The following is a 24,394-nucleotide window of genomic DNA, read 5'->3' as shown; positions in this document are numbered from 1 at the left end:
GGGTGCTTTGCCATGGGACTTTGGGTTCATCTTGCCACCAACTCCAGGAGCATCAGATCGTGACCGATGAACCCCAGCTCCTCTCTGCGATCAATCTGGCTGGCCCTAGATTGATGCAGACTCTGGACTGGATCTATAACTATAACATTGACTGGTGGGACTGTGTGCATGGTGCGCGTGTGTATGTGGGGGGGGGGGGACTGAAAAGCATATGCTAACTGCTGTACTCTCAATAAATGTGACGTAAATGCTCAATAAATGCCTTCTCCCCTATAAAAGATCCTGTGTACTTTGTATGGACATTACACTAGGATATGCCTTGGGCACTGGGTAAGCTCTGCTCTTCCTATGGCAAGTCGATGCCACTGAGTGACCCATATTCAAGTTGCCTCTACTTCTTAGGGCAGCGATGGGAAACCTAGACTAGTGAGTGGGCCACAAGATTGTCATAACCAAAACAGTCTCCCGGGATACAGTAGTTTTATTGAGTGCACCTTTGTACCTAGAATTTGTGGGATATGCCGATTGAACAATAGAAGCACTTCCATTGGATGCAGAGGGAGTGCACAGCTCCAATAGTCAGTTGTGTGCTGTCAGCATAGGTCAGTTGTGTGCTGTCAGCATATACCTTGTGTCACGTGCCCTTGCTTTACATGTGTGTCACTTTATCCATTAGGAAATAAACCCAATGGATAGAATCCAGAATCTGGTTAATCCTGCAGATGGGCAGTTGTAAACAAAATGTTTCATGGGCCACACACAGAACCCCCATGGACTGAAAACTGCCCACTGTGGGCTTTTAGGGGAAGCTCACAGGAATGATTGCTATCAGATCTACGAGGAGTTCAAGCCCCACACTCAGGCAGTGAGGCTGAAGGTCCTGATGAAGGCAACACTGAGGCCAAGGTCAATCGTACAATCAAATGCCTCACCGAGCACCTTTGCTTTGGAACAGAGAATGCCTTCTGCCATTAGGAGCTCTCTACACTGCTCTTATTTGTCATTGCCCAAGAAGAGGCATTGAAAGCACCAAGATAGACGTCACTCCCTGATACCAAAAGGAAGCAAGCAAGGTGACTGTTACAGTGCAAGACCTGTATTGAGTTGTTTTCCCTCCCTGGCATCACTAGAGCCCTCATCAGCAGCACTCACACCCACACAAGTCCCAGATACCTGGCAAGAGATTCATCATCCTTTAGCAGACAGTGTACCAGGCAGTTCAGGGTACCATCCACCTGAACATGTGTAGTGGCTAGGGACTTCCTCAAGCTGCCAGTACCAGGATCACCTGACATCCAGATTTTAGCACTGCCTACACTGTCAAGAGAGCTCTCCCCAAGCCTCTGAATAGCACTGAGACCACTTTCCAGCATTAAGCCCCTTCTGATCACCTCACTCCTGGTGACAACACACCACAACTCACCAGCACCAAGAGGGTCAGCACCAGATGGTATCCTTGCAGCATGTCTTCCTCTTCCCCATCAGGACCGTCTATGCATTCCTCTTGGCCATCCTGCACTACAAAGACATCTAGTATAGTGGTACTTCTAAACACTTGGCCAATTGGGATAATGGGGGCTAGCACCCAAGCAGTGGCTTTTTTGGAACCTATGGGAGTTTCTCTCAGGCCAGTGCTGCGTCTTGAGGGTGTTCTTATTCTGTAGCCCCAGAGAGTGGAGTGCCGCTGGCACTGCAGTGCGAAACACTAAACCTGGACTCCAGTGTCAAGTTCAATACCAACCCACATGAGCACATCCCTCAGGTCTTGGCTGACAGAGGAGAGAGCAGAAGCCTTACACACTACCTCCTCTTCCCCAGAGGAGAATTTGGTGACTATTGAACTATCCCCACTCCAGGATGACCACAAAGCTCCCCAGGACTCTTGAACGTGTGTGATCTCAAATTTGGGTATTTAGGCAGAGAGGGTATGTCTACACTACCCCGCTAGTTCGAACTAGCGGGGTAATGTATGCATACCGCACTTGCTAATGAAGCCCGGGATTTGAATTTCCCGGGCTTCATTAGCATAAGCGGGGAGCCGCCATTTTTAAATCCCCGCTGCTTCGAACCCCGTGTAGCACGGCTACACGGGGCTCGAACTAGGTAGTTCGGACTAGGGTGCCTATTCCGAACTACCAGTACACCTCGTTTCACGAGGAGTAACGGTAGTTCGGAATAGGACCCTAGTCCGAACTACCTAGTTCGAGCCCCGTGTAGCCGCGCTACACGGGGTTCGAAGCAGCGGGGATTTAAAAATGGCGGCTCCCCGCTTATGCTAATGAAGCCCGGGAAATTCAAATCCCGGGCTTCATTAGCAAGTGCGGTATGCATACATTACCCCGCTAGTTCGAACTAGCGGGGTAGTGTAGACATACCCAGATAGTGAAAGAACTTGTGGCCTCCTGGACATCCTGTCAGCAGCAGGACCCGGAAGAGTGGCTGTCATGTTTCTCTCTCCTGTTGATGGCTAAATGTACACAGTGAAAATATTTTGTGGCTGCTGAGGGCTGCAAATTCCTATTCTTGCACCCTCCCCCAGGATCCCTGGTGATGGTAGCCACCAAAGAAAGGGACCGCCAAGATCAAACAGGACGTATTTCTAAGGTGAAGTACCCAAACTTGTTTGGCAGGGAGTTTACAGCTCCACAGAGCAAACCAGCAAGTCTTTCTAGGTCACTAGGATGTTAACATGTGAGAATCAGCTAATTCTGGAATAACTTCCGTTTTTGAAGCAGCAAGGCACTCCCTGATCCAGTTGAAGTCCTTCTGGGGACAAGCAACTTTAAGTATACTGTGGATAAACTAATAATGAAGAAGACTAACAACAGGGTAAAGACAACAGCCAGGTCTTTAGCAGAGCTGTTCTGATGGTGGGGGAACTGCACAGCGCCCCTTAAACTGCACTAAGCAGGTGCTACTCCAGGGGTCGCTATAGGTGCTGCCCTATGGGTACTACTAGGGGAAACACTTAAGACATGAACAACACAACTTGACTAACACCAGTCATGAAACAAGTAGCTGTCTTTTACTGACCTTTTTTTGGGTAATGATTGTTGGTTATGTGTTGCACACCATCTGCCCCCTTTCTTGGAGTGGTTGGTAAGAAGAAACCAAAGGTTATGGGCTCAGCAGGACCTCTGATATTGGCACTAAGAGTGCCTGGGACCAGGATGGGCTAGAGCAAATCTGATCGATACCAATAAGGGTTTAAAAAATCCAGCCATTATACTCAGGGCATGTACATGCCTATATTGGAATGGTTGTGTGCAAAACATCCCAAAGAACAATAGTTACAAAAGGTCAATAACCTTTTTTTTTCTGTTTGTCCATTTAGCTGATTGCTTTGTAACTGATTCATCCTGGTGTAATTTTCTAATTTTTTTATGTTATAATTGTTACAGTCAAGCCGGAGGTCCTAATTAGGAAGATCAGGGACCATTGCCTTTGGTATTGTGCCCTTGGTACGTGATCCTTGACTCAAACAGCTTACAATATAGGGAAATACATAATATACAAAAAGATGGGGAGACAGAAATGTGTAATATATATAGTGTATGTGGTCATGGAATTTTCTCCAGAGGTGATCAGGAACAACAGCAAGGAAGTGGATCTTGGAAATGAGCTAGGATTCAAGACATAAAGGATGGACTTTGTATTTGAACAGAGAAAACAAAAGAGGAATGGAAGGATTGAGGTTCCACAGAAGGAGATGAATTAGAGAGTCAGAGAAGTCCTGGGCATAAATGGATATGTAGCCATTAAAGGATAGATGGGTGGGCAGTACTCAAGGAGGTGAAGGGCTTGTGGCAAAGAAGGAATGCAGATATCAGAAAAGGAGAATTACATACTCAAAATAAGGTCAAGCAAGTGGCTCTCTTGGTTAGTGAGACATGAAAAATAAACTGTTTGAGGTCAACTAACAAGGGACAAGACATAAACAAATGATGGTGAGGAAGAGGGGAAGAGCCAGCTATTAGGGACAGGCAAGTGTTGGGAGGGGATGCTGGGAAAGTAGAGGGAAGACGTGTTGTTTAGTAAACTGTATCTCTGCCATTATCACTTGTTACAAAGTCTCCTTTCATTTTACCCAGGGATTCAAAGAAGAGGAAAAAAGTGTTTTGGTTTTTTTGTTTCACAACAGACTGCATTACTGCAAAGCTAACTTAATTAGAATGTGTGTACCTTCAGCTCTTCACTGGGTTAATAATGGAATGGAAATAAAATGTGTCGTACTCAATTTTCAGTTTTAATTTGGGCTGATGTGTTGTGTTTCTGGGGTTCCAACCACCAACAGCATTAGGAATAGAGGCTTTGTGCAAACAAACAAACCAGGTATTGTGAAAACTCTCTTTATTGTACCTTATCAATGGCCTTTACTCTGAAGTGCTTGTCATCCTTACAGAGAGACCCCATTCATTATGGTGAAAGGTAATTCATTCTTTAAATTATTTAGTTTCTGGGTCTTTCTTGAGGAAAAACTATAAATCCTGTGAAATAATGTGTAGTGTTCTTCATGGTATAGGCAACTACTGAAAAGCTTCAAGCCTTACTTAGGCTGTTAAAAAGAAAATGAAATGGCTGATTCAGTACATTCTTTTGAAAAATACTAGTATACGTTGCTAAACCTTCAGTAACAATTCTGTGCAGTTTAATCTGTCTGTTCAAGAGAAACCTACATTTAATAGACCAGGTTAAATCTTTACTCTTAAAAATGTAGTCTTTGTGTTGAAGACTTTGTCAGGGAATGGTGGAAAATCTTAGATGGTCTCTCTTTGTGCTCTTGGAAAATGAATAAATGTATAAAAAACATTTTGCTTTCAGTTCTTCAGACTCCCTAATTTAGAAAGACATGCTTATAAAAACTGAAAATTGACAATGATGGAAAATTTAGGAGACTTTCCTATTAAAGTTTTCAGCATCTCAGAGTTGAAATAATTTCATGCTGTCAGTACTGTCAGATTATGATATAAAATAGGGTTTCATGATTAAGCCCTAGGAATTATTTTACTTTAGTTTGTTAATAGAGAACTTACCTGGCATTGCGTGGGTCCTCGCGAATAGGGGACTGGCAGTGTGGGGAGTGCAGGAGTCATGGCAGGGCCTTGGGGATTCAGGGGCCTCAGAGCAGGAAGCTGTGGTGTGGGGGTGCAGGAAGAGCCGCCGGAGGCTTCCTTCCCTCTTACACCTCTCAGGACAGGGGGGCCACCAGGGCTTTTTCCTTCCCTTCTCCCAGGATGGGGGACTTCCAGGGGCTTTCTTCTTTCCCCCTCCCAGGGCAGAGGGGAACTGAGGCCTTTCTTCCTCAGCAGATCCCCTGCCATGGTGGGGAGGCTGCCAGGAGTGTTCTCTTTCCTCCTTCCTCTCCTGGGGTGGGGAGGGAGCAGCAGAAGCTGTTTCTTGATGACAGGCAAGATGACAAGATTCGGCCTCAGCTCACCACTGTCTTGGTAGTACAGCTTTCTGCAGTGGTCACTCTGCAGTATAGCTCTCCTCTGTGATCACTATCCCCATTATTGACTGAATATTGCATCCCTCCTCTCAGTCCCTTCCTTTCCATGTTTTGGAAAACAGTCCCATTCCGTGCACGCCCCATTTTCCTGGCACAACCAAACTCTGATCTTGTTTTATGTTAGGATAAGAGTGTGCCAGATTTGGTGGTTCTAGCTCTTATTGTTTAGGAGGAGTTCTTGAACAAACAGACTCCTAGACAAATACACATTTATAAAATGAATATTATAGATCTTATTTTCTTTCCTCTAGACTAGGGTGAGAAATGCTCAGTGTTTTATAAAATTCAGTGCTGCAGAAAAGAAAATGGGTTAATTAGATGCTGAAATATCATTAATTGTGTTTGATTTATTTGCAGTTTTAGAATAACCAAACTGATAAATACTAAGTTTGTTTTCAAGAACACGAATCTAATGACAATAATACATAGTTTGGTAAATAGTGTAAAGTTCTGTCATTTGTGAAAAATGTGTTTCCCTCCCCTTTCTAGAACACTCAGGTTTTTTTGGTTAAGCTTTTCACAATACAAAATGATTGATGGAAGGTGACCTTGTAGGTGGATAACTGAAAAGGATTTCATAACATATAGGCCATGAACACATTTGTTTTGTCAAGCATATTTGGTAACAGTTGCTGAGCAAACTGTATTTTTGGAAGGTTCTCTTTAAGTTGTTTTCCTTGGTCCTACTCAACTTCTGTCTAGTTAATATCTATAATTGAAATTTTAACTTGTCACTAACAAAAAATAAAGGATGCAACCAGAAAATCTTAGCATAAAGAAACTTACGGCATTCATTATATTAGTCTGTCAAAAGGATTTAGTGTAGTAATTTGTGGTGTTAAGTTTGTTTGAACTGTGTTTTAATATAGAAATATTTTAGAGAGAAAAGGAAAGAGATGCAACATGGATTGTGTAGGGGCTTGGGAACAGGTATAATCACATCCTTTAAACTCAGGAAATGCAAGGAATAAGAGGGTATAATGCTGCCAGTAGTTCTTGACTCCCCATAGTAGGCTAGGGGGCAAGAGAAGAGGGAGATGGAAGTGTCCGATAGGTCATGATTTATCCCTTCATTGCACATTCCTATGAATGAGACTTAATGAGAGGTAGAGACAATATTTTATTATTCTATAGCATCTTCCATCCATATTCAAAGTTCTTTATGGGCCTGCCAATGGTCATGGGAGGGAGAGAACAGTTGTCCCAGAGCTCGGTGACTCAAAAGGGTGCAGGGTTCCTGGCCACTCCCACTGCAAGAGCAGTAGCACTCAGAGCCTTGGGTTATTTTTTTTTAAATTGCTGCTGCTGCACCACGTGGTGGGCTCTGATCGGCTCTCAGGACTAGTAGAGGGGGCAGCACAGTGAACTCTGGATGGTGCTGAGAGCTGGCTGTTCCCGGCTCCGCCCCTTCTGGGAGTGCAGAGCTCCCCCACACCTTACCTCGGGGCCTGGCAAGTCTGTCAGCCCCCCTGGTTCTTTACTAACAAAAGTTAACTGAGTGTTGCAACACCTTTATGAAATAAATATTGTGTCCCCACTTTTCTAAAGACAAAATTGAGATACAAAAAGATTGAAGTGACTCGTGAGAAGTCAAAAATAAAGTTGATCTCTGAGCCAGGAATAGAATCTCAATCTTCTGACGCCCACTCCTGAAACTTAACTACAAGGTCAATATAAAGCATCTGTTAAAAAATTTAAAAATTTCAAAACACGTCACAGAATTGGGAACATAAAACTACAGCTGTATCTTCATAGACACTCATCAACTTCTGTGCAAGTGAAACTAATAGTCAGCTCTCAGAATGTCATACAGAGCTAATCAACCATGTTTACTCTGTTGCAGGAGATTGAGGCTATGTCTAGACTGCAAGCCTCTTTCGAAAGAGGTTTTTTCGAAAGATACTTTCGAAAAAGCCTCTTTCGAAAGAGAGCGTCCAGACTGCACACGGAACTTTCAAAAAAGCAAGCCGCTTTTTCGAAAGAAAGCAGCAAGTGAGTCTGGATGCTCTCTTTCTAAAAAGCCCTGTTTGCTTTCAAGAACGCCTTTTTTCGAAAGAGCACTTTCGAAAAAAGGCGTTCTTCCTCGTGGAATTATGTTTACCGCCGTCGAAAGAAAAGCCGCATTCTTTCAATTTAATTTCGAAAGAATGTGGCTGCAGTCTAGACGCAGGTGAAGTTTTTTCGAAAAAAGGCTACTTTTTTCGAAAAAAACCCCCTGAGTCTGGACACAGCCTGAGGAACTAAATAATTGCCAGACCCTTTCAGACATGAACTATTGAAAAATAGATACAAAGAGATAGATACAAGAGAAGAAAAGAGATCCAAATCCTCAATTTCCAACCTACAGTCTGAAAATATTTTACTAAGGCATAAAAGGTTGTGTAGAATTTCTAGCTTTTACTTTTTGTCGGTTTGAGCTGCTTTTTAGCCAAAACAATGATTTTGTTTAACTCAAGTGATTGTTTATTCTCAAGATTAAACAGGCATTCAAGATGATAAAAATAACTACTCATTTGCTTCCAACTCCATGTGCCTACATTTGTCCTTCTGCTCTTCCTGTAATTAATGTGAAAAGTTATAAATTACTACTATATCCTTGCATAATACTTTGTCTGAAATAGATTAAAATAATCACCCTTCTTTCCCCTTCTTCACATTCTTTTTACTTCTTTCTCACAAATATTTTGTGACAAATTGATTATGTTAATGTTATTTCATGTTATGAAGAACGTTATAGTGTTAGGTGCAGTATGCTGTATATTAATTTGCATGAGTTTTTATACTGCTATCATTTGTTCTCTGCTTTTGGATATGGTGAATGCATCAGATGTAACATCTCTTCTGAGTCTGTACAGGAAATTCAGTTTTCTTTTCTTGTATAGCTGTTGTAGACTGCCTCTCCCTTCATAATGCAATCAAATCTGTTTGTGCCCCAGGAAACTTAGCTGTGTCCAAGAACCTAGTTTATACAAAGGGGACCTTCATTTGAGCAGCTGGATAGCTAAAAAATCTTTCAAAATAATATGCATTTCTAAAATAACCGCCAGATTATTGTCTGATTAGGAAAGAAGATTGCAGATTAATTTTCTGGATAAATAGAATAGATTTGTCCTTTTATGAAAATAAGACATCACTCTTGCTGGACCTCATTTGTTATGGAACACTTTACTGTGTTTCACTTAACTCTTTGCTAACCATACTGTATTGTAGGAGACAAAAAGTATGTTCTACTTCGAGTGGTGTGGCCATGGGTGCGGGCTTGCCCTGGCACCACAGAACGGAGACTTTTCAGTAGCAGTACTCAGCCGGACTGCGCATGCGCGGCAGCGTCTTGTGGTGTTGCGCTTTTTTCTGTGCTCGCGTGGTCTGGCCCCCGCCAGTTCCACTCAACCGCCTCAGGCTGAAGACGGAGTAAACTGCTCTCCTCAAATTCTTCCTTTACTTTTGCATGAGCTCGTTCTATTCCTAGTTTTTTCTTCTCCTCGCTCCCGAATATCCCTCTGGTTATTCTCCTAGTTAAAAGAGAAAAAAAAGATGACTTTTTTTCCCTTGTTTGTAGCCAACTTATAATCTAGCTATTCCTTTTCCCTCAAGTTTATCCCATAGTTAATAGTGCCATAGATCTAACTAGTTACTTTTAAAAAAAAAAAATATATATATATATATATCCCATTAAAAAAAGAAAGAAAGAAATGCCATCCTCTTCAGGCTTTAAGAAATATGACACTTGTCACGAGGGAGTGCCTACCTCAGACAGCCACTCCTGCTTCATTTGCTGTCTTGGAGAATCCAATGTCCCTCAGAAATGTTCGCATTGTTTAAAAATGACTGCAAGGGCCAGACAGGACAGAGAGATGAGGCTCCGTATGACTTTATTCGATAAGGCGCTCCAACCAGAACGTTATGGAAGCGCGGCCACCTCCGCACACCCTCAGAAACATAGAGCTTCTTCCCCTACCACAGAGACTTCTAAGAAGCACAGGGCATCGCCCACAAGATCTCTGCCAGTTACTACACAGAGAAGAGTTTGTTCGGGAGATAAGCCAGGGAAGTCGGGTACTTCAGAACCGCGTCCCAAGGCTTCCGTGGTACTAGAAACAAAGAAATTGCCAAAACCGGTACCGAGATATATGTCAGCACCAGCCGCGTCCTCGGCACTGACGGAATCTGTTCTGAGAGCATCATAAGCACTGGCAGCACCGGGCTCACCACTGGCACCGATCGTGCCTTCGGTGCATGATATGGCACTGATTGCCCCGACACAAAACCCTGCGGCACCAATGCTGCACACGCCCAGCACCGATGCGCCCGACAATGAAGTGCCCAGCACCGCACCGAGTCCATATTTGCGCTGAAGCCACTCACGCTCCTGCTCGTTGCGCTTTTCACTGGCACCGTCACCATCTCCACCGGCACCGAGGTCTCCCACACTACATGATTTGCACCGGCACCAATCCCTGTGTTTTCCACGGCAAAGGCTACTTTCACCATTTCTAGCAGCTGCCATGACTCACCATCATCGTCTCCGCAGTTGTTGTTCTTTGTCTCCAACAACATCTAGAGCCTTGTGTGCCCATTCCCATTCACCCTGTTCAATTTGTTCATCTCATTGGGAACAATCTTTGTACACTTATTTTGATCGTTGGTCGCCTCTTGAAAGACTTTACTATCGCGACGACTACTACCAATGACACTTCCCTAGTCGACACTCATACTATTACCTCTCTAGGTCTCGTGGAAGGTCATGCTGTGATTGCACACCAACTCCAGCCCCTCCTACTCCAACAGGCCAACCTGCGTCTCCTCAATGTTAACCAGATGATACTCAGCTTTCCACCACAGAGGACCAACGGCAGGAGACTTCCTCCATGGACTGTTCCTCTTCCTCACCGGATGAGGCCCTAATCCTAGGAGACATCTCCCCACCTGATGACCTTCATCAATTCCAAGAACTCTTCAAGAAGATAGCTATATGCCAGGAAATATACCTAGATGAAATAAAGGAGAAGCAACACCACTTCCTTAAAAACCTTCAGCCTCTACACAGAGCAAAAATAGCCATACCACTTGATGAAGCTATACTTGAGGTCACGGAAGAGATATGGCAAACCCCAGCTTCTGCTCCACCAACTAGCAAAAGAGCAGACAGAAAATATTTTTGTGCCACCTAAGGGGATGGAGTTCCTTTTTACCCATCCCCAACCGCACTCTGTAGTGGTGGATGAAGGACACAAAGCGATTGGATTTACTTGATAGGAAGGTATACACATCTGTGACACTCACGCTCCAGATAGTGAACTACAGAGCATACCTTTCTAACCACATATTTGACAGTTTAACGAAACTCACCCCGATAGACCATCTGCCGGAAGCAAAGCAGCCCATACTTAAATCGGTTGTCCATGAGGGCTATACATCAGCCAGAGTTGCCCTACAGATAGTCATGGATGTACAAAAGAACATAGGAATGGCCGTACTGGGTCAGACCAAAGGTCCTTCAAGCCCAGTATCCTGTCTGCCGACAGTGGCTAGCACCAAGTGCCCCAGAGAGGGTGGACCGAAGACACCGATTGAGCGATTTGTCTCCTGCCATCCCTCTCCAGCCTCTGACAAACAGAGGCCAAGGACACCATTTTATCCCCTGGCTAATAGCCTTTTATGGAACTAACCTCCAGGAAATTATCTAGCTTCTCTTTAAACTCTATTATAGTCCTAGCCTTCACAGCCTCCTCTGGCAAGGAGTTCAACAGGTTGACTACACGCTGTGTGAAGAAGAACTTTCTTTTATTAGTTTTAAACCTGCTCCCCATTAATTTCATTTGGTGTCCTCTAGTTCTTTTATTTATTAGTTCCCTAAATAGCTTTTCTTTATCGGCCCTCTCCACACCACTCATAATTTTATAGACCTCTTATCATATCCCCCCTCAGTCTCCTCTTTTCTAAACTGAAAAGTCCCAGTCGCTTTAACCTCTCCTCATATGGGACCCGTTCCAAACCCCTAATCATTTTAGTTGCCCTTTTCTGAACCCTTTCCAAAGCCAAAATATCTTTTTTGAGGTGAGGAGACCACATCTATACACAGTATTCAAGATGTGGGTGTACCATAGTTTTATACAAGGGCAGTAAGATATTCTGGGTCTTATTTTCTATCCCTTTCCTAATAATTCCTAGCATCCTATTTGCCTTTTTGACTGCCGCTGCACACTGCGTGGAAGTTTTCAGAGAACTCCAAGATCTCTTTCCTGATTTGTCGTAGCCAAATTAGCCCCCATCATACTATATGTATAGTTGGGGTTATTTTTCCCAATGTGCATTACTTCACACTTATCCACATTAAATTTCATTTGCCATTTTGTTGCCCAATCTCTCAGTTTGGTGAGATCTTCTTGGAGTTCCTCACAGTCTGCTTCTGTCTTGACTATCCTAAACAGTTTTGTATCATCTGCCAACTTTACTACCTCACTGCTTACCCCTTTGTCCAGATCATTTATGAATAAGTTGAAAAGGATTGGTCCCAGGACTGACCCTTCTGGAACACCACTAGTTACCCCTCTCCAATCTGAAAATTTACCATTTATTCCTGCCCTTTGTTTCCTGTCTTTTAACCAGTTCTCAATCCAAGAAAGGACCTTCCCTCTTATCCCATGGCCATGTAATTTACACAAGAGCCTTTGGTGAGGGACCTTGTCAAAGGCTTTCTGAAAATCCAAGTATACTATATCTACTGGATTCCCCTTATCCGCATGTTTGTTAACCCCTTCAAAGAACTCTAATAGATTAGTAAGACAGGATTTCCCTTTACAGAAACCATGTTGACTTGTGTCCAACAAATTATGTTCTTCTACATGCTTCACAATTTTATTATTTACTATTGTTTTAACTAATTTGCCCGGTACTGAAGTTAGACTTACCGGTCTGTAATTGCCAGGATCGCCTCTAGAGCCCTTTTTAAATATTGGTGTCATGTTGGCTACCTTCCAGTCATTAGGTACAGAAGCCGATGTAGCAGACACAGCAGCAAGATCTGCCACCACGGCGGTAGTGGACGAGCGTCTTACCTCCAGTTGGCATCAGTCCCCAAAGATCTCCAGACTAAAGTCGAGGATTTGCCCTTTGACAGGGACAAGCTATTTTCTGAGAAAACGGATAGTGTGCAACACTCTTCCAAGGACTCTCGCACAACACTACGGACGCTGGGTATGTACATCCCTCCGTATAGGCATCGGTGTTACCCTCCATATCAGAGACGCTATGACTACCCTTACGTCTGACAACAATGGCAGAACCAGCAGAGGGCCGTTGATCTCCAATGGAACAGACAAAGACCACAGAGGCGTCAAAACCAGGGGAATCACACCCAGACCCCAATGAATACCAAACAGCAGATTGACGCCTCGGTCAAGGGTACGCAGACAAACGCAAATACCAGCAAAAGTCACCAAGGTCACCAATATCATCACTGCCTGAGGCCCTTTTACCATCAATGGGACTCAGTCAGCACAGACAGGTGGGTGTTAGAAATAATCCAATCAGGATACTCCATACCCTTCATCAGCATTCCCCCAGTCCCACCCCCTCCCCATTGCCTCTTCAGGGACCCATCTCATGAAACTCTGCTGCGCACTGAAGTTGACCACCTTCTCCATTGGTGCGATAGAACCAGTTACAGCACAGTTCATAGGCAGGGACTTCTACTCCCGTTATTTCCTCACTGAGAAGAAGTTGGACGGATGGTGACTGATATTTGATCTCCGGAACTGAATAATTTCTTATGGAAACAACTTTTCCAAATGATGTCAGTCGCTTCGATAATACCTGTGTTAGATAAGTACGACTGGTTTGCGGCCCTCGATCTTTAGGACACATATTTTCATGTCATAATCCACTCTGTGCACAGATGATTCTTATGATTCATAGTCGGAAAAAGTTACTTTCAATACAGGATCCTTCCCTTTGGCCTTTTTCACTGCCTCCAGAGTATTCTAAAAAATCCTGGAGATAGTTGCGGCACACCTCCGTCAAGGGGTTATCATATTCCCCTATGAAAGGTCATTCTTGCACCGATGTTCTCGGTATGCCCAAGACCACCATGAGAACTTTCCATGCCCTTGGGCTACTCATAAACAACCAAAAGTCCATTTTTCAACCGACTCAGGAGTTGGGATTCATCGGTGCCCAAGAACATACTTACCCGTTCAGAGACTCCAGACTATCCAAGACCTCATAGCAATTGTTCGAGGCAGTCCATCCGTCCAGATATTTACCTGTCTAAAGCTCACGGGCCACATGGCAGCTACAATTTATGTCGTCCGCTACGCCAGACTATGTCTTCACAGCCTTCAGTATTGGTTAGCGACCGTATACGACCACACGAGGCATGACCTCCACAGGTCAGTAACCACTCCACCATCTGTTACCCAATTGCTCCAGTGGTGGATTAACCACACAAATCTCCTTGCTGGTATGCCTTTTCACTCACAACTGCCATCTCATCACATAACCTTGGAAGCCTTCCTTCTGGGCTGTGGAGCACAAATGGACAACATTTCAATCCAAAGCTGCTAGTCACTTTCTGAGACACGGCTCCATGTAAACCTTCTGGAGCTTCGGGCATTCTTCAATAATTGCAGATCTTTCCTCAGTCATATCTGCAATACCACCGTGAGGATACTCACAATGTCACTTCAGTGTATTATGTGAACTGCTAAGATGGAGCTCACTCCCGCTCCCTCTACATGGTAGCGATCTGCTTTTGGAACTGGTGTATTCGCCATGGTATAACACCAGTGGCCTCTTACTTATCTGGCATCACGAACATTCGGGCAGACTTTCTCAGCAGAAATTTTGCGCTGGAGCATGAGTGGGAACTGCACGACGAGTGTTCCATATTCTCTTCCAACGGCGGGGCACTCCCCTAATAGACCTTTTCGCCACGCTTCAAAACACCAAATGTCAGAAGTACTGTTCCAGGGCTGGACTTGGTCTGGACTCCCTCGGCGACGCGTTTCTCCTCAACTGGAGCGGACCTCTCCTCTATGCATTCCCACCTACAGTTCTCATTCTCAGAGTCCTGCAGAAGATAAAAACGGACAGCGCCACAGTCATATTAATAGCACCAGCATGGGCCCTTCCTTCGGCGCATGTCACCATGCAAACCATACCAGTTGCCAACCCTTCCAAACCTTCTCACTCAGAATCAAGGGACATTACGACATTCACAAATACATACCTTACAACTCACGACATGGCTCCTAGTTGGTTGAATCCTGCTGAATCCTTCTGCTCTACTCAGATTCAAAACGTACTCATTCACAGTAGATGGCAGACAACGAGAAATACTGAACTCTCAAAATGACACAGCTTCGCTTCCTGGTGTTCCTTGCAGCAGCTGCTCCCGTATTCCGCTCCACTTCGTGTCCTCGATTACTTGCTACATCTAAAAAACACAGGTCTAGCATTAGCTTCTCTCAGAGTTCACCTCGTGGCGATCTTGGCCTTTCGACAGCCTGTTGAGGAAACCACCCTTTTCGCTTACCCAACTACTAAGAGATTCATGAAAGGTCTATCGAATATAAGTCCTCCTCGTAAACCTTTTCCCCCAGTATGGAACTTGGACATTGTTTTGAGTGTCCTAACCATGTTGCCATTTTAATCATTAGCTACCATACCTTTGCGCACCTTAACCATGAAACTAGCTTTCCTCCTCGCAGTTGCATCAGCACGCAGTCAGTGAGCAATCAGCACTAATGACAATTCCACCCTACACTATCTTTAACAAAGACGGGGTAGTCTTAAGGCCACATCCAGCATTTATACCAAAAGTTTGTTCGTCCTTCCATATCAACTAACCTATTATCCTGCCATCTTTTTACCCTAAGCCTCACTCCTCTTCACATGAAATGTCTCTCCATACACTAGACATTCGTAGACCGCACGAGATGTTTTAGGAAAACTGACCAGCTAATCGTCTCTCTAGCCGACAAAAGTAAGGGACAACCATTATCGTCCCAGTATATTTGTGAACTTATAACCATGTGTATAACACAGTCTTATGCCTCTAAGGGGTTACCACTCCCAACACAACCCCGAGCATATTCCACACAAGCAATGGCAGCATCAACAGCTTTTCTCAAAGGAGTTTCTCTGAAAGACATTTGCAGAGCAGCCACGTGGTCTTCATATGCCACCTTTGTTAAACACTACTCTATCTGACAAAAGTGGCTCTCGACGCTGTGGTGGCATAAGTGGTGCTCTCATCAGCAGACAAACAGGTACTCTGTATCCCACCTTCCGGCACATGAGGGTACTGCTGCTTAGTCACCTATAGTGGAGCACCCATGGGGACTCCACTCAAAGAAGAAAGCGAAGTTACTCACCTTGGTGCAGTAACTGTCGTTCTTCAAGATGGTCCCTGTGGGTCTTCCACTACCCGCCCTCCTCTCCACTTTGGGTCTCTCTTTCTTTCTACTGTTTCACAGATTCCAAGGCAGCCTCAAGGAACTGGTAGGGGCCGAGCACAGAAAAGAGCGCGAATGCCGCGAGATGCTGCCGTGCATGCGCAGTCCGGCCGAGTACTGCTACTGAAGAGTCTCCATTCTGCGGCACCGGGACGAGCCCAGCACCTACAGTGGAGCACCCACGGGGACCATCTTGAAGAACGACAGTTACTGCACCAAGGTGAGTAACTTCACTATATTGTATCAGTTTTCAATGCTTGCGGATTCGTAGTGAATTTTTAAGCAACCAATAAGCCTTAATTATCATCATCTTGGTCTTTTCATCCTAATTCTCCCTTGTCCTCTTTCTTGTATGGGTTTACATTCCTGTTCATGATGAGGAAATCTACCAGCAAGAGGGAACCAAAAGTGATTTACTCACTGTGTGGGATTTCTGTTCTGTCTCTTGAGCTAACATTTCCCTGTAGCCCTCTATTAGCATTTTTCTTATAAAGTTATATAGTAGTTTCCTCTACTTGATATTCAGTGATGGATAACATAAGATTAAGGATGGAGATCAACCACTAATGCCCCCTTTTTTCCACTTTTCACAATCTCTATCCTACTTCTCTGAAAAACTCCTCAGTAAAAAATAATTGTTTTCTTGAACAGAATATGTTGTATTTGATGAGGAGACTCCACTTTGACACACATCTTCTTGTGTTGGTCATCTTGTCAATCCCCAGAGCAGGATTGTTTTTAATTGTCAAAGCAATATAACTAGTGGAATAACTTACCAGTAGTGAATTATCCATCTCTGACACTTTTTACATCAAAACTTAGATGTTCTTCTAAAGATGTGCTCCAGGCACTAGATTATCACATTGATCCCTTCCAGGCCTTAGAATCTATAAATCGGTGACTGTTAAACAGTCTCTCACACTTCATCCAGGCTACCTTTTAATATCTCAAAAACTTGAGCTTTCACTTCCTGCTGTGAGGGATTGTTTAACAGTCACAGATTCATAGATTCCAAGGTCTGAAAGGGATCATTGTGATAATCTAGTATGACCTCCTATATAACACGGTCCTTTGAACTTCCTCAAAGTAATTCTTGGAGCACATCTCCAAGGGAGGGAGGAATAGCTCAGTGGTTTGAGCATTGGCCTGCTAAACCCAGTGTTGTGAGTTCAATTCTTGCGGAGGCTGTATAGAGATTTGGGGCAAAAAATTGTCAGGGATGGTACTTGGTCCTGCTGTGAAAGTAGAGGACTGGACTCAATGACCTTCAAGGTCCCTTCCAGTTCTAGGAGATAGGCAATCTCCATTATAAAATCTTTAGAAGAACATCTAAGTCTTCATTTAAAATTTGTCAGAGATGAAGAATTCACTATTGTTAAATAATTCCAGTAGTTATATTGCTTTGACAGTTAAAAAGATACTCATTTCCCATTTTAATTTGTCTAGCTTCAACTTCCTGGCATTGGAACATGTTGTATATTCCTCTGCTAGATTAAAGAGATCATTATGAAACATTTGTTCCCCATGTAGCTACCTTCACATTGTAATTATTACCTATTAAATGTCTCTTCTTTAAGATAGATTGAGCTCTTTGTTTTCTAATCCTTTAATGATTCTCATGACTGTTTTCTGAACCCTTTCCAATTTTTGAAGAATATTCTTGTATTGTGGATACCAGAACTGGACACACTATTCTGACAGAGGTCACACTAGTACCATATACAGAGGTAAAGTCATCTCTCTACTCGTACTCAAGATTTCCACTATTTATGAATCCCACAGTCACATTAGTTCTTTCAGCCATAGTATCACACTGAGGTGAGAGGTCATGTTCAACTGGTTATTTATGATGATCCCCAAATATTTTTCCGTGTCACTGCTTCCCAGGATATAGTTCCCCATGCTGCAAGTAGAGTTTTGCGTTCTCTGTTCCTGAATGTATACATTTATATCTAGCTGTATTAAAGTACATATTGTTTGCTTGCACCAGTTTTCCAAGCAGTTCTGATCAGTAACCAGGGACTCATGTCAGTATTTTCCCCCCGATATTAAGCCTAAATATCCCTTTGTCATGCCATTTTTCTTAATTGTGTCCTCTTGAGCCACACAGTATATTTCTTTCCCATTCTTAATGTATACACCCTTTAAATTTTGTAGACAGCTAACATTCTGCGCTTTAAAATATTTCTTAGAGAAGCTATATATTTAGCGCTTTTAATCTTCCTTCATAAGTCAATCTCTCCAACCCCCTAATTATTTTTGTTGCTCTTCTGTGAACTCCCTGTAATTTGTCAATATCTTTTTTTTTTTTTAAGTGCGCAGGACAGAATGCAATATTCTAGGTGTGTAATTACTTCTCGGTGATATTACTTGGTGCCTCTGAGTGTAGAGATTCTATTTTTATTACCATGGCACATCACAAATTAACATCTAATATGCTGTCTACTATTGCTTGTTGGTCTTTACAGCATTACTGCTCATGTGTCAGATCTGCATTTCTGAACAGATCTCCCAAGATTTCGTCACTTGCATTTTTCCTTGTTGAATTTCTCTTTGTTACATTCTGCTTATGTTTCTAATCTTTCAAGCTACTTTCTCCAGCTGTCACTAGTTTGGGCAAAATTATCTTGCTTCTTGATTATATTGCTTGTATGACTTTTGGAAAAGAATTTGTAATTTTATATATGTCTGTCTTTGCTTCAGCTCCCTTATATCTATTTCTACTGTTTCTGAGATCTAGTTTTGAAACAGTTTGAAAGAGTGATCTATTATGGTGATTTCCACATGATGGTAGTTTCCTGTGTGATTATCAGCATAAAAGCAGCAGTTTCTATTCTTATGTAATACATTTATTTACTGTCTACATTTAAAACAATGCTGTTTACCTGCAGGAGGAGGAGGAAGATGCTTATGAACAAACTCTAGAATTCCGCAGAGGAGGTGATGGCCAGCCAAGACGGTCCACGCGACCAACCCAACAGTTTTATCAGCCCCCAAGGGCTAGAAACTAATAGGAAAAAATAAAAGGTAAATATGTGATGGTGACATTTTATTTGTGGGTTTCAGTTTCAACAAAAGTACATCTGGTACCCTACTGGTTATAATATGACTTCTTCAGAGTTGCTGCATTTGAAAAGAAAAATAACTTTGTCAAATTATTTTCTGAAGCTTTGCCAATGATAGGGTTGCCTGGAGGCCTTCAGAGTTGAGTTTCCAGTGCTGAGTAGATTGAATAAGTACAATAAATTATGGTAATTTCTATTATGCAATACTAGGTCCATATTTACAATTTAAAGTTCCTAAAGGGGAAGAATGGGTGTTTCTTATAAAAAGTTTTATTGAAATAAGTAAGCAATAACATGACATGGCCTGCTTTGTATTGTAAAAATAGCATTTTTCAGTAGTATTATGAGGCCTTAAGCCAAAAACCCACACATAGAAATGACTATTATTACAGCTTAATGCATGTACTAGAGTGTTTGTGTCTTTGTAAAATACTTGGTTTTAACAATTATACTCAATTAAAAAGTTCCGTATTTTCCTTTAAAATATTTTGTATAGGTAATGATAAAACATTGTGTAATCTTTAAAATAAAAATTTACTATTGTCTGTTTTTTCAGAATCAACCCTTTGCTATCAGGCAGAGAAAAAAGCTTTTGGAGAATAAATTTGATACTGTTCTGTGTTGATTCAGTTTTGTTTTGTTTTGTTTTTACTATAAAGAGATAATATCTTGTTTAGGTTATAAATTGTGCTGACATAATTGTGTAGACTAAACATAGACAGATAAAAAATATATATTTGGCATTTTTTTCCTTGAATGTTTTGATGAGGTATATCTGAATATTAACAGCAGAATGGATCTATCCAGTTTATTGCACTGAATGCAGTATATATCTTTGCCTGCCTTGTGATAGGTGGCATGTGTTCACAGAGACAGATCAGGGTCCTTGACCCAAAGCAAGTGGGACCCCATCTGACTTCCTCCACACCCAATGCACTCCCCTTTTCTCTTCCCCTCCCCCACAGCATTTCTGTGGGAAAAAAGGTTTTGGGACACAAGGGGCTTGCTTCAATCTATCCCCCCACCCAGCACTCATTCCTGGGAGCTGTGTCAGGACATGAGAGCTTCCCTTGCCTGCCCAGCATTACTACTGGGGAGTAGTCTGTACTTGGGATCCTTCTTTCAGATGATGTCACAATATTCTCTCAGACAGAAGATACCCCTTCTAGGAAGGAATCCCAGTTATTAGGAAAAGACAGATAATACTAATGAGGGATTTAATTATTGGACATACAGATAGTGGGGCTAGTAATGACCGGGAGAGTCTCTTGGTGAATTGCCAGTTTGGTACAAAAGTTTCAGACCTTTCATGCCATCTAGATCAACTCATGCACAATGCTCAGTTGTGGCAGATGTAGGCACGACTGACATAGGGAGAGGCAGAAGAGAGGTTCTGGAGGCCAAATTTGGGGTTTTAAGAAAAATTGGAAGCCCAGAACCACCATGGTAGTATTCTCTGAAATGCTTCTGGTTCCATAGTCAGGGTAGGTTAGTTAGGCAGAATCTCAGAGTCTCAATGAGTGGATGAGATAATGGTGTTTGGAGAAGGGATTTAGGTTTATTACAAGCCAGGGAAACTTTTGGGAAAGGAACAACCTATATAGGAAGTTTGGGCTCCACCTAAACCAACATGAAACCAGATTGCTGGCATGCAAAATTAAAAATGCCACAGAGGAGTTTTTAAACAAAGCCTGGGGGTGGTGGTGGGAAGCTGACATATGTGGAGGAGCACATAGTTTGAGTAGACACATCCCTTAGGGAAGGATTTATTAACAGGGATACTCTATATCCTATTCAAGAGATGAGGAATAGAGTTTGATAAAAGCACAGGCAGGAATTAAAGAAATGCAGACAAACAAGAATCCAATTTAATTATGTCACATGAAGGCATAGAGCTAAATAGTGATACATTTTATAAATGCTTTCATACAACTGCAAGGAGTCTTAAGATGAGTGAACTTGAGTGCCTGGTAATAAATTAGTTCATTGATATAACTGGCATCGCAGAAACGTTGTGGAATCATGATAATCCATGGGACATGATAATACCGGAGTACAAATATATAGGAATATTAGAGTATGTCATGTGGAGGGGAAGTGGCACCACGTGGTCCAAGTTAGCTGTTGTTACTCAATAAATAGACGTTGGTGTCATTGTAGATAGTTCTCTGAAAGTGTCCACTCAATGTATAGCAGCAGTTAAAAAAGGCAGCGGGATATTAGGAACCTCTAGAAAAGATAGATAAGACAGAAAATACCATAGTGCTACAGTGTAGGTCCATCATATTTTTCCACCTCAAATATTGAATCAAATTATTTCTGTTCCATCTGAGAAAAGCTATATTAGAGTTTGAAAAAAGTACCAAGAAGGGCAATACAAAGTTAGGAATATGGAACAACCTCCATATGAGAAGAGATTAAAAAGACTGGGACTGTTCAGTTGAGAAAAGCAATGTCTAAGGGGGTATATAATACAAGTATGTAAAATCATGAATGGTGTGGAGAAAGTGAAAAAGGAAGTGTTATTTATTCCTTCACATAACACATGAACCATATGTCACCCAATGAATTTAGTAGGCAGCACGTTTAAAAAGAACATAAGGCAATACTCCTTCACACAAGTTACAGTCAGTCTGTGGAATTTGTTACCAGGGGACTGCTCCTGTTTTTTCCTGTCCAGATGCCTGTTCCTTGTATTCCATGTCCAACCTTCCAAACTCTCCTCTCATATACATAGGTGAAATTCCTACTGAAATCAGTATTATCTTCCTTGATCCAAGACTCTCATGATCTGGCCCATTATGAGCCATATACACAGCCAAGTAACTTCTCTTTTTGTGTTGACTTGATGAGCCCAACAAAGAGTTCACAACTCTCACTTTAGAGCCTAGATCTCAATGGACCAAACATGGAAGTGTTATATGAAAGAATACTGGACTTAAGCTCACACAAAAAACTGCAAATCTTCACTGTCTGAATTGTTAGGTAAGATCTCATTGTAGCCATAGTATATTAATTTCTTTGTAGTTTCTGATTTTAAAATGTCGATGATTCATTCTCTGAAAATTTAATTGGCATCTATACTAACAAAATTAAAAAAGCAAACCATATAATCTCTAGATCAGTGTTCCTTAAATTGTGTTCCGCAACACACTGGTGCGCTGCGATGCAGTCAGAGGTGTGCTTTGGAGAACAACAGAGTTCAAAATGGCCACCCTTAAAGGGGCCAGGCGACCTTCAACCTTTTTTTTTGCTCGATAACTTCCCCCCGACTCTCCCCCCCTTTTTTTTTTGCTCTGCTCAACAAAAAATGCTTAGTGTTCCTCATAAAAAAAAAATTGTTTCATGTTCCTTGGTCTTAAAAAGTTTAAGAAACACTGCTCTAGATACTCAAAAAGCATGATGTTACCAAATTAAAACTATAATACAGTTAACAGCTGAGTTACCAAGTATGCCCTGTGTGTTAGCTTTTTTTCTTACTTGAGGATCTAATAAATCCTTCAATTTTTAAGTGTTGATCAAGAGTCTATAATGAGTGAAGTGATAGGTCTTAAAAGTCATCGTGTTTGGTAAGCATTAACCAGTGAATCTTTTTCACTTGCCTCTCATTTTCTTGTTTATTTTTATTAAGCAAGTACTTTAATTTGTGGTTGGCTTTTTCTGTCCTCTTCCTCCTCTCATTGCTTGGAATATATTGCTCTAAATTCCTTTTCAAGGTCCATTTTCTAGAGTATGGTTTCACTACAGAATTAGTCTAGATTAATGTTGGTCTCAACCCAAATCCTCTTCTCTCCATACTGAATCCTAACCCAGTTTTGAGGGCGCTTTTAAGACAATTAGCAGGTATGACTTTAGTTAGGGTTTCACTTCAGCTTGGGCTGGTAGTCTATCTACTTTGCAGTGAGAATGTAGGATAATGAAACCTGGGTGCTGTTAGTCCTCCAATCATATCCCACATTTTCATCTGGTTTGTTCTACTTTTTTAACTAATCCGTTCTTCCTCACTGTATTTTAAAACCCCAAGTTCTGGGAGAGAAACAGCTATTTGATGTATCTTTCTCAGCAAATGTTGAAATAAATAGCTTCTATGATGAACTGAAAAAGGAAAAATTTAATTCCTTCAGCTGCAGAATAATTTTTAACTATGAGGGTAAAGTATAGCGATATTTCAGGGGCTTTTTATTGGGACTTAGGATAAAACATGCTGAGCAATTATAGTTAGTTTCATGAGACACATTTTAAAAAATCCTCTATTTTAAAATAAATTATATTTATCAGTTTTCTTAGCATAATTTAATTACTAACTATAGAGTATGTTTGTTTGTTGTGCAGGTATTTTTCCATCTAACTATAATTTAGAGAGATCCTTAAAAAAAACATTAGACAGTTTGCAACAATGTTAGGAAGATCTTATTTGCCATAGAGTGTATGTTTAAACTGCAGGACAAGGTCGAATTAAGATAGCAACTTCAGCTACATTAATTGTGTAGCTGAAGCCACAGTAGTTTAATTTGGCTTTGGCACTCTCCACACTACAAGAACTCAGAGGGAGAACACTCTCCCTTCAACTTCCCTTACTCCTCATGAAAGCAGGGTTACCAGCATCAGCTGGAGTGTCCCTCTCACTTTGAATTAGCTATCTTAAGTAGACCACTAATTCAAACTCTGGAAGATAGAGAGCGGCAGTTTCGATCTATATAGTGTAGATGTACCCTGATAGAATAATTTGCTCATTGGAAAAAGTTTCTTCCTAAAAATCAGTTAGTGGTTTCCTTATGTTGGGAAATATGAGGGTTGCTACCCATCCCCCTTTCTATATTTTTACCTATTATGTAATTGAGAATGTTATCATTAATTATATAAATGCCTAATACTTTTTTGAATCCTTTATACTCTATAAATTAGATCCTGGCCCCAGAGCGGCCAATGCGAAATTCTAGGATTTCACTCTTTTATCTCACGGCAAAATGTTCTTTTTAGAGACTAAAATTTGTTGACTTTCATTTTAAGTCAATATCCTTTTGTTCTTGCAATATGAAGGAGAGTAAGATGATAGTTAATTTTGGTTGCCCCTTAAATCCCTTATTTTCATTTCACTAAATTAAATAATCTCAATTTTTTAAAATAATTCTATTATGGAAGTCTCAGAAGGGTAGCTATGTTAGCCTGTAACTTTAAAAAAAAATAGTATCATGAGCTTTTGTGTGTGGAACAAGATACTAAACAAAGTGCCAAACATGAGTCAAGAATAAATTGTGACTGCTCAGTTGCCAAAATTAAAGGGAAAAATTCCCAAGACAGCAAGGTAATTTAGCATATGACCAAGAAAAGTCCGTGTCCTCTCACCTCAGAAACACTAGGGC

General features: G+C 41.8%; 1 protein-coding gene across 12 annotated transcripts in view; it reads left to right on the top strand.

Moving 5' to 3' along the window:
* TDRD3 (tudor domain containing 3) overlaps nucleotides 1-24,394 on the top strand; it is a 220,080-nt gene that overhangs the window by 191,528 nt on the left and 4,158 nt on the right. For 6 of the 12 annotated variants that reach the window (XR_012900634.2, XR_012900632.2, XR_012900626.2 and 3 more), the window contains 2 exons: nucleotides 15,988-16,186; nucleotides 18,858-18,993. Coding sequence is in view for 2 of the 12 variants with exons in the window: in XM_075918924.2 (XP_075775039.1) it covers nucleotides 18,858-18,977 (120 nt within the window). In the remaining 10 variants the exon portion in view is untranslated. Of the gene's footprint in view, nucleotides 1-15,987; nucleotides 16,187-18,857; nucleotides 18,994-19,587; nucleotides 19,834-21,915; nucleotides 22,017-24,394 lie in introns of those variants that run through there. The other 6 variants (XR_012900631.2, XM_075918923.2, XR_012900627.2 and 3 more) reach the window with 5 other exon arrangements.

The sequence above is a fragment of the Pelodiscus sinensis genome, chromosome 1 (assembly GCF_052426305.1).
Source record: "Pelodiscus sinensis isolate ZL-2025 chromosome 1, ASM5242630v1, whole genome shotgun sequence".
In the NCBI taxonomy this organism is placed as follows: domain Eukaryota; kingdom Metazoa; phylum Chordata; order Testudines; family Trionychidae; genus Pelodiscus; species Pelodiscus sinensis.
This window is presented reverse-complemented; position numbering and strand designations above follow the sequence as displayed.